Source organism: Penicillium chermesinum (assembly GCF_028974085.1).
Source record: "Penicillium chermesinum strain IBT 19713 chromosome Unknown utg000004l:1.0-3345178.0:1.0-3348027.0, whole genome shotgun sequence".
NCBI classification, from domain to species: Eukaryota; Fungi; Ascomycota; class Eurotiomycetes; order Eurotiales; family Aspergillaceae; genus Penicillium; species Penicillium chermesinum.
The window spans coordinates 1656804-1666081 of record NW_026695314.1 but is presented as its reverse complement, the minus strand read 5'-3'; the positions used below and the strand labels follow the sequence as shown (position 1 = coordinate 1666081).

The window sequence follows — 9278 nt, the reverse complement described above, 5'->3', positions numbered from 1 at the left end:
CCTTCTTTTCCCCTTTTCTCGTGTACACAGTTACCCTTTGACGTTTTCTGATGTTTCCTGATGGCTTCGTTTCTCATATCCTCTCTTGCTTTTTTGTTCTTCGCCGGGGGTCCGAGCTACCGAAATTCCTGACTTATGAACAAACCCCCTAATGTCATCCTAGGGTCCATGCTAGCTTGCAATGGACCATCAAATACATGTTGCTGCTAGTAGAGTCCCCCTGTAGGCCGTAATTACATCTTCCCCGTAGCTTGTCACCGCGCCTTTGTTCCCTCGATGGCCACGATCAGCAGCGTCCATGTGACTTGGGAATCTAGGGTAAATCGCAATACTGCGCATCCTTGAGCAGTCGAACCCAGTTTCGAATAGAAATCCCGTCCTATAAGGGCTATTTCCCTTGTTCGGTGAAGTGTCTCGGTTATCGTAGCCTCATCTGTACGGGGACTGGATTTCCCCAGTTTGCCGCGACCTCGGCACAATTGGGTGGTCCGTGTAGAGCGGAGAACATCTCGGAATTTGGATCTCTGCCTCACCACCTCCCTAGGGTCTGTCCTCTAGGGTTCACAACGCCATGTCGAGCAAGACAGAGCCTGCAGAGCCTCCCAACCCGGGAAAGACATCAGTCCCACTGTGCATAATGCAGTCCGCCTGTGTCTCAGTGCAAAGGAATACCGCGTGCTCCAGGACTTTGCGACCAAGCGCGTCCCCGCTCTCCAGGGCAAGCTGCCGTCTTCTCTGCGCGAGGATCCCGCCGCCTTTTCGCGAAATCGTCATAACATAGCAGCCTTTCGTGCATCGCTTCGAGTCTTCGTCGGTTCTAGTGGTGTGCTGAAGCTAGCTGAGATCATATCGAACCGGGTGCAAGGCGTTACGACCAAGTATGAAGAGTTTACGCACAGAACTACTCGATTTCCATTGATCATGCTCACATTATTGCCACTACAGAAAGAAAGATCGTACTCCGTTGCTCCGTTCACCGAACTTTCGCCTATCCATCTCCCTCTCTCTCCTGCTCCTCCTTCATCGTCTCCTATACCGTTTCCTCGTCCGGCTTCGGTCGAACCTTCGTACCGATGATGCGCGCCCGTTTAGAGAAAGAAACCCGCGTGTCTCGAGAGCTTTGACATCCCGGTATGCTCCGGCGGTCGGCGCCAGTTTAGCTGGCTTTGCGCTGGGCATTGCCCGCAAGAGCAGCTTCGCCTGACTGCTACGATCTACACCGCGACCCGGAGCTTGGAGTTTCTGTTCAATACCCTAGACTCGAAGGGCTGGCTTGATCAGCGTCCATGGTGGTTTGGAAGCTGGCTGCTCATGCCTGTGTCCTGTGCGCAGCTTTTCCACGCTTTCATCTTCGATCGCGAGACAACGCCCAAGGTCGGTTCATGAAAAAACCCGAAGACGGTTAATTGTTGCTAAGTTTAGATATCAGTGGTTTGGAAATTTTATCCTCAGACTCTCACCCAGCTACATTCCTGGGCGACCTGATGCGCTTCCCGAATATGTTAATTGGCCAGAGAAGGAGGAAATTGTTTCTTCACTGGCGTCTATCGCGAATCTGCGCTGGCCGTACGTTCACACTCATGCGATATGATAATTGTTGGAATCACACTAACCGCAGCCTAAGAGCTTTTGTATCGCCCATTCTACACCCACGCGAACCTCATACCTTACCCACCTCCGTTGAATGCATTGCCCCCATCACAGGGCCAGCGCATCCCTCGATATCCAAACTCTCCTGCGCCCTGCTCCATCCAAGTCTCCCAAGCTGCAGCACCGCATTCGTGCACCACATCCTTCTCTCGGTCCCACCACTTGCTCGCTTCTTAGCTTCCATCACCCTAGCCCTGAGCATTCCGAAAATCAAGGACATTATCAAGCAGCCCGTCACGTCTATCCACGCGATATGCACAAAAATAATCCTGATGACCGCTGTTCTGTCGACAGCTATTGGATCGGCATGGGGTAGTGTCTGTCTCTTCAACAACTCTCTTCCCCGTTCCACACTTCCAACGAAGCGATTCTTCCTCAGCGGTGCGCTTGGGGGCCTGCCATTCCTTTTCATGGGACAAAGTCGTAGCTTCTTCATGTACTTCTTCCGAGCTGCTGTAGACTCGGCCTGGAAGACCGGTGTCAAGCATGGGCTCTGGAAGGGCGGCCGCGGCAGAGGGTTGGCGCTCTTTGTTGCGTCCTGGGCTTTAATTGGAACTATACTCGAGGCCAACCCGAACGCTGTCCAAGGCGGTGGTCTACGCAAGGGACTTACCTGGCTGCGGGGTGATGGCTTCGTGGACCCTATTGAGCTCGAGCAGCGCCGAGTTCGCCGTGCCCCGAAGAAGGCAGAGAATGCGTAGTGTTTCTCCTCCTTGACACCATGATCCGCGGTACTTTTTTTTTTTCATTTATGTTTGCCCTTCTCATAGCCAGTTTCCACCGTGAATGTCCTGATTTGTTCGATTCTCCATTGCACGCTCCGCCACCCACCAAATTGACGATCTGAGTAGATGTGGAGATTCCTGGAACTCACTTTCCGATACTTGTGAAACCTCCATTCCCGGACTCACAGAGTACACAAACGCACACCAGCGCCAATCAGCTTTCGGAGATTGGACTCCGTGGGCAAAATGTAGATTCCGAATTCAGTACCTTATAACTCACTCGATCTTGCGGGTTAGCAAAAGTAAATAGACAAGACATCCGAACCTCTCCATACCAAGATGTCCGCTGAAAGAATGAAGATTGGCTGCGCCGGTCTCGGTCGCATGGGCAAGCGCCACGCCCTGAACTTCCTCCAACGAACCCCCAGAGCAGAGCTCGTAGCCGCCAGCTCTCCAGACCTGACGGAACTGGAATGGGCGAAGGAGCACCTCGCACCGTACGGCGTGCGGCTGTACCAGAACTATGACGAGATGCTCCAGCAGGAGGGCTTGGAAGCTATCGTCGTCGCATCGGCGACTGCCGTGCACGCAGAGCAGGCCATCAAGGCCATCGAAGCCGACAAGCACGTTCTCTGCGAGAAACCCCTGTCAACGAACGTAGAAGTGGTAGGTCCAGTATCCAGCAGCCCCCCTCCTCCCAGCTAACACGCCGCAGTCCCAATCCGTCGTTGACGCTGCCGCAAAAAAAACCTCATTTGAAAGTCATGTGTGGGTTCTCGCGGCGCTTCGACGCCTCCTACCGCGACGCCTACCAGAAGATGCAGACCGGACAGATCGGCACGGTCTCCGTGCTGCGCAGCCAGACGTGCGACAAGCTTGATCCCAGCGGGTTCTTCGTCGCGTATGCGCAGTTCTCGGGCGGGATCTTCGTCGACTGCTCGATCCACGACATCGACCTCGCGCTGTGGTTCTTCGGCGCCTCGAGCAAGATCAGGTCCGTGAGCGCAGTGGGCAACACGGCCGTGGAGCCCGATCTCCGGAAACATAATGACCGCGATAACGCGGTTGGGCTGGTCGAGTTCCACGACGGGCGGATCGCATATTTCTATGCCTCGCGGATGATGGCGGCGGGGCAGGAGGATAGTACGGAGATTATCGGGACGAAGGGCAAGTTGGCTGTGAATACGCAGCCGCAGCAGAATCTGGTGCAGGTGTACGATGCGAGTGGGGTTCGCAAGGAGATGCCGCAGACTTATTATGATCGGTTCGAGTATGCTTTTGTCACCGAGGCGAATGAGTTTACGGCAGCTGTGCTGGACGACACGCCGCTGCCGTTGGAGTTGACGGCGGCCGTGCAGGCAGTGCGCATTGGGGCTGCGTTGCAGGAGTCGATGGTTTCGGGGAGTAAGATCTGGTTTGATGAAAATGGGAACCGACTCCAGGAGGCCCGGTTATAGACTTGCATCATGATGCCAAGGATTCCGAACAGTGAAGGTCTGCGTTATAAAGTCTGAGAGCAGGTCAATCTCATCATTACTAGAAGGGTCCGACCAAGGGTCAGCTGGTAGATTGGTGATAACTAGGGCCTGTAAATACGTATCTACTAGAAACTATGCCGAAATTAGCGTGCCTAGGTCATTGGGTGCATTCGAAATGCCGCCAGTAATAGGCGAGGCCACAGTGGGCATCAAGCTTGGTCGGGAGGCAATAACCTCGGGACAATAGCGCCGTTGGCTTTAACCTACTAAAGTCTGTTTACAGAAACTCTGTGAAGGGATACTACTATTATTAGAAGTCTATCTGACGTGGAATAGTAGACAGATGACTATGCAAAGCTTGCATGCCGGGCAATGGCCAGGCTAGGATGTATTCATTCATGTTGGAGCTCTTCCAACTCTATTTCAATCGCTTCGTGACAAAAAGGAAAGAATAAATCAAAATTGTGGGAATCTCATAAATCGGCGGCAGGAATGATAAGATGCTGAAAAGGTGCCATTTACCAGCGGACAACCTTGTTGGGGAAGTACTCGTCGATCAGCTCAAGGTAGTACGCCTTCAGCTCCTCCAGCGAGGGAATATCATCGCTCTTGCTGTACAGGTCGTAGGGGTTGAAAGCCTTGACAGCGCGCAGCATCTCCTTGTCGTGCTCGTTCATGAGCTCGTGGTAAGCACCGGCGTTGTGCCAGGGGTAGAAGGAATGGTAGCGGATCATGGCGAGAGCCTCGTCGGGGAGAGTGGACTGCTCCTTGACAATGTGGTAGAGGTACTCATCATGGCCCCAAGAGAGCATGACCTTGTCGAGACCGCAGCCGGGGCTGTAGATACCGTACTTGGTGTCGTAGATCGGGTGGTTCAGGTCCTCGTTGTCACTGAAAGAGGCACGGCCGTAGATGATACGCTCGTCGAAAGCACAGCCGACGGGGAAGGTATCGCCCACAACATCCCACTGGCCATCGGCACCGAAGAAGAATAGCAACTTGCCGAGATCATGGATGAGACCGGTCAGCTGCATCCAGCGGGGTTTGCCGTCGCGGCGAATAGCCTCCGCGGACTGCAGAAGGTGCTCGATCTGGGAGAGGCTGGTGTCGGGGTCGGACTCGTCAATCAGGGTGTTAAGCTTCTCCATGGCCTCCCATACGGTCATCTCCGCACGGGTCTTGCTGTGGAAGTCGTGGCGGGCCTTGAGGTTGTAGGCGACAGTCTGCTTGGTGTGCTGCTCCTTGTAGAAGTTCTTGACACGGTCACAGGCGTCCTCGTACTGGCGGAAGTTGGTCTTGTCCTTCTCCTTGTCGAACTCGGTCTCGTCGTACAGCCCACGCTCCTCGGCCTGCTTCTTCATGTTGGCCTTAAGGACATTGACCTCATCGATGGCATCGGAGGTGGCCTCGAGGGCCTGTCCGTCCCGTTTCATTGGGACGGGCACGACATCGGTGTCGATAGCGACGGGAGCCATTTTTGTGACTGGATGAAATGTTCACGGAAAACTTCAAGCTGGAAAGGACATTCGAATGCTTTAATAGAAAGGCCTGTGAGCTAATTTGCACAGCCTTCACTGTGGATGGAAAAGACTGAGTCGGGGCAGGTTAAAAGATCCATATATACTAGTATACCTCTCGGAGTCGCATCCAAGTTTCCGACGAAAACGGCAGACCACCGGGGAGAATTACGCAGCGGGATAGTTTAGAAACACCGGGGCCACTTGGTGCAACGTGGCGATCTTCGAGAAATTTGCAGCCATCGCATACATCAGAATCTGGAGTAGGACCTCGTGGAGCATCATCGCGGATTCCAGAATCCGTGCCGGGCCACATCGTTTGGCACGAAAACCTCGACCCACCAGCGGCGGGAAACGAATCATTTTTGTGGTCGAGGCTCGACCTCGTGGGGGTTGTGATGTCAGATGACCGGTACCTCGTAAAATTCGGCCCCAAATAGGACAGAAGTTGGGAGGATTCTGGTTTCCGATCGTGGGACTTTGCCGTTTGGGAAGTTCCACCGATATTCACCCGCACAGAGAGCCTTTGCCGCTTAAAGGCCCCCAATGCGGGGAGGGGGGCAATGCCAGGAAACGTCATGCCTCCCACGGTGAATATAGCAAGCTCATACTTGGAGGACCAGAGAAAGTCGTATTTTGCATGGCTTGGACGTTGTCAGAATGCGACGACGGTGATTGATGGAAGTTTTGCAGGGCCGAAATCATGGCGGGGCAACCAATCCCCCGATGCTCAACCCCGCGTGGGGGGTCTATTTTTTAAAGCCGCGTCTGTCCTTCTGCCGTCTGTAAATTTGATTTCTTTGGTTCTTCGTCAATCATTCCTCTTGTCACACCATAACATCCATCATGGCTGCCGCCGATATCCGCTTCAAACTGAACACTGGTGCCGAGATCCCAGCTTTGGGTCTGGGAACCTGGAAGTCCGAGCCTGGCGAGGTCACTCGCGCTGTTTCCCACGCTATTAAGTGCGGCTACCGCCACATTGACACTGCTCTGGTCTACGGCAATGAGAGCGAGGTGGGCCAGGGTATCAAGGAGGCCATTGACTCCGGTATCGTGAAGCGCGAGGACCTGTTCGTGACCACCAAGCTGTGGTGCTCTTTCCACGCCCGTGTCGAGGAGGGCCTAGACGAGAGCTTGAAGAACCTTGGTTTGGACTATGTTGACCTGTACCTGATGCATTGGCCCGTGGCAATGAACCCGAAGGGTAACCACAACATCTTTCCCAAGCTGGCCGATGGATCGCGGGACATGGACCACAACCACTCGTACATCGACACCTACAAGAGCATGGAGAAGCTTGTTGGTACTGGCAAAACTCGCGCCATTGGTGTCTCCAACTTCTCTGTTGAATACCTTGAGAAGCTCCTACCTCAGGTGTCCATTGTCCCCGCCGTCAACCAGATTGAAAACCATCCCTCTCTGCCCCAGCAGGAGATTGTGGACTTCTGTAACCAGAAGGGTATCCACATCACTGCCTACAGTCCTCTTGGTAGTACTGGTAGCCCGCTTTTCTCGGCAGAGCCCATTGTGGCTGTTGCCCAGAAGCGTGGCGTGACCCCCGCTACTGTTCTGCTGAGTTGGCACAGTAAGTTTGGTTCCCCAAGTCGACCCTGATGCGAAGGCAATACTGACGAAACTGACTAGTCGCCCGTGGCTCCTCTGTGCTCGCCAAATCTGTGACTCCAGCTCGCATCGAGGCCAACCGGAATGACCTGATCAAGCTGGATGCCGAAGACGTCGCCACCATCAAGAAATACTCCGACGACCTCGCCGCCCGCAAGTCCTTCACTCGCTACGTCTTCCCACCATTTGGCACCGACATGGGTTTCCCCGATAAGAAGTAAACGGCAATACGAATTAAGGTTTCAATCTGTTTTAGATTCTATAGAAATGATGATACCAGGGTCATAAACGACCTCCTGTACTTTTTGACTTGACTCTTCACAATCATTAAACAAGTTTACTTCGACAATTTTTCGACATTTCCCTACTGAGCCGCAGAAGAAGCCGACGCTGCAGAGGAACGCTGCCCGCCACCAGGGTTTTCCAGGGTGCCGAGGGCATGAAATGTGTAGGGACGGGGCTCAACGACCCGGAACCCGACGAACTCGCGGCTAAGAATAAGACTGACGTTTTGTCCATTGGCCCGCTCGCGGGTCTCCAACCCGACAACATACTCGCGAAACCCCATATGCTGAGAATCGATGAAGGGATCCGCGATTTCATCCTTCACGCGTTCGTGATACCTAAGAGCATGAAGGCGGAGTTTCTCGCGGACTTGCACGATACGATCCAGCAAGGTGGGGGACAGCGTGCCGTTGCTTTTCATTTCCTCGATGATGACTTGCAAACATTCGAAGGGGACGTTCAGGAGGATGACCGATTTGATCAGCGTGCTGTGGTCCGGCTGGTGCTGCTTTAAAGACAGCAGCTCTCCAAAATGCATGTGGGCCAGGCGATAGTTGGACACAGCAGAGTCTGGGAGAGTCCGAAGATCGTACGGAATGCGGGTGATCAAGTCGGCATCAAAGTAACCAGTGAACAGGGGGAAGTTCTCTGGAATCCTGGAACCGATAAATCGTAAGATCTTGGTCAAAAGATGCCGCGTATCCTCTGCCTTGAAGCTTTCGATGTGTTCAGTGGAGTAGCTTTCAATCATAGTCCCCGCGTAGTTTGCCAGGCCACATGGGAGCAATGGACTCTGGAGGAAGAAATAATCCGGATATAGAGCAAACCTCAGCATGTATTCGACATTCTCCATGTTAAGCATGTCCACCAGTAATTTAATTCCCTGTCCAGAGATATCACCGCGATCTAGGAAGACGCCCGACACAGCATAGCATATCACAAAGTCAACCATGCGAATTTCGATGTTGAAAGATTCGCCGGTAATGTCTTGGTCCTTGAAGCCCTCCAGCGTGCGCTGGCGGACATTCATCCGATCCAGGAGTGGATAGCCGTACAGTGCCTGTATAGCAAGATAGACTGCATGCGGACAGTTGAATCCCGGCGAGGACAGGACTTCGATGCGTTGGACGTGAGGGAAAAGCTGCAGAATCCTAACAAGGTAGGGGCTTTTACGCAGGAAAGATCGATGCAAGTAAAACGTGTTCTGAGATGTGGTTCCGGGCTGAGTCCGTTCGGAGCAGAGATGAAGGTTGATGTCCCATCCGTCATGTTTTCCAAGTGGCTCTTTTCCCGAGAGGAGAGTGGCGCCTCGATCAGCATGAATGGACGAGTACAGGGATGACCCCGAGCGAGGGGAGGCCGCAGGAGCACGAGAGGCTGAGGGCATGGTGGTCGATGAATTGTTGATGAATTGTTGATGGTGGGCTGAGAACGCGTGTGTTGAAAGAGCGAAGGTTGAAAGTCACCAAACAAGATCCTAGCACGAGGGAGTAGGCTTTTCAGCAGGAAAATAATAAGCGCTATGTTTTCTCTATGGATGTTATTGTTTATTTCATCTCCCAATCTAAGAGGATTTTACATTCACCCTCGTGCAAACCACGGCCGCCTTCTGGGTAACAGCTTTATGAGTCTTCAAGTGGTATATTCATCCCTGATATGACTTGCTTTTGCCAGAATAGATATTTTCACCTGCCATTATCAAATTTCATATACTCTTCAAATTATATCAATAGTACTAGCTCACTTTGTGACATCATGGAATTCCTCAAGATTCTCGCTACTAGTAGTGTTAACGTATACAAGAGCAGGACAGCTTGCTCTTGTGGACACAATGATCAACCTTCACCGAGGCTGCACAAGACAGGCAAGGCTGGAATTACCTCAAGGTCTTGGGCCATCTACTAATGGTACTCGATATCGGATGGCTGACACCTGAGCAGCATCGCTTACCGTAGATCTTGAAAGTCGAGGCTCTTCAGGATTACTCTACGGATATA

General features: G+C 52.9%; 5 protein-coding genes across 5 annotated transcripts; 3 read left to right on the top strand and 2 right to left on the bottom strand.

Moving 5' to 3' along the window:
• Positions 1 to 558: 558 nt before the first annotated feature.
• On the top strand, positions 559 to 2351 carry N7468_005526 (uncharacterized protein; the record flags this gene model as incomplete). Its single annotated transcript, XM_058474823.1, has 5 exons — positions 559 to 878; positions 946 to 1131; positions 1233 to 1374; positions 1430 to 1566; positions 1625 to 2351. Coding segments are annotated over 5 exons (1512 nt in total), but the record flags the coding sequence as incomplete, so codon positions are not given.
• A 363-nt stretch (positions 2352 to 2714) lies between these two features.
• N7468_005525 (putative NAD binding Rossmann fold oxidoreductase) lies at positions 2715 to 3832 on the top strand (the record flags this gene model as incomplete). Its single annotated transcript, XM_058474822.1, has 2 exons — positions 2715 to 3041; positions 3077 to 3832. The coding sequence occupies 2 exons, from the start codon at positions 2715 to 2717 to the stop codon at positions 3830 to 3832; spliced, it is 1083 nt and encodes a 360-aa protein (XP_058330562.1).
• A 539-nt stretch (positions 3833 to 4371) lies between these two features.
• Positions 4372 to 5328, bottom strand: N7468_005524 (inositol oxygenase; the record flags this gene model as incomplete). Its single annotated transcript, XM_058474821.1, has 1 exon — positions 4372 to 5328. The coding sequence occupies one exon, from the start codon at positions 5326 to 5328 to the stop codon at positions 4372 to 4374; it is 957 nt and encodes a 318-aa protein (XP_058330561.1).
• An 888-nt stretch (positions 5329 to 6216) lies between these two features.
• N7468_005523 (putative glycerol dehydrogenase) lies at positions 6217 to 7217 on the top strand (the record flags this gene model as incomplete). Its single annotated transcript, XM_058474820.1, has 2 exons — positions 6217 to 6958; positions 7018 to 7217. 2 exons carry the CDS (start codon positions 6217 to 6219, stop codon positions 7215 to 7217), a joined length of 942 nt encoding a protein of 313 aa, XP_058330560.1.
• Positions 7218 to 7360: 143 nt separating this feature from the next.
• Positions 7361 to 8668, bottom strand: N7468_005522 (uncharacterized protein; the record flags this gene model as incomplete). Its single annotated transcript, XM_058474819.1, has 1 exon — positions 7361 to 8668. The coding sequence occupies one exon, from the start codon at positions 8666 to 8668 to the stop codon at positions 7361 to 7363; it is 1308 nt and encodes a 435-aa protein (XP_058330559.1).
• Between the last annotated feature and the right edge of the window lie 610 nt (positions 8669 to 9278).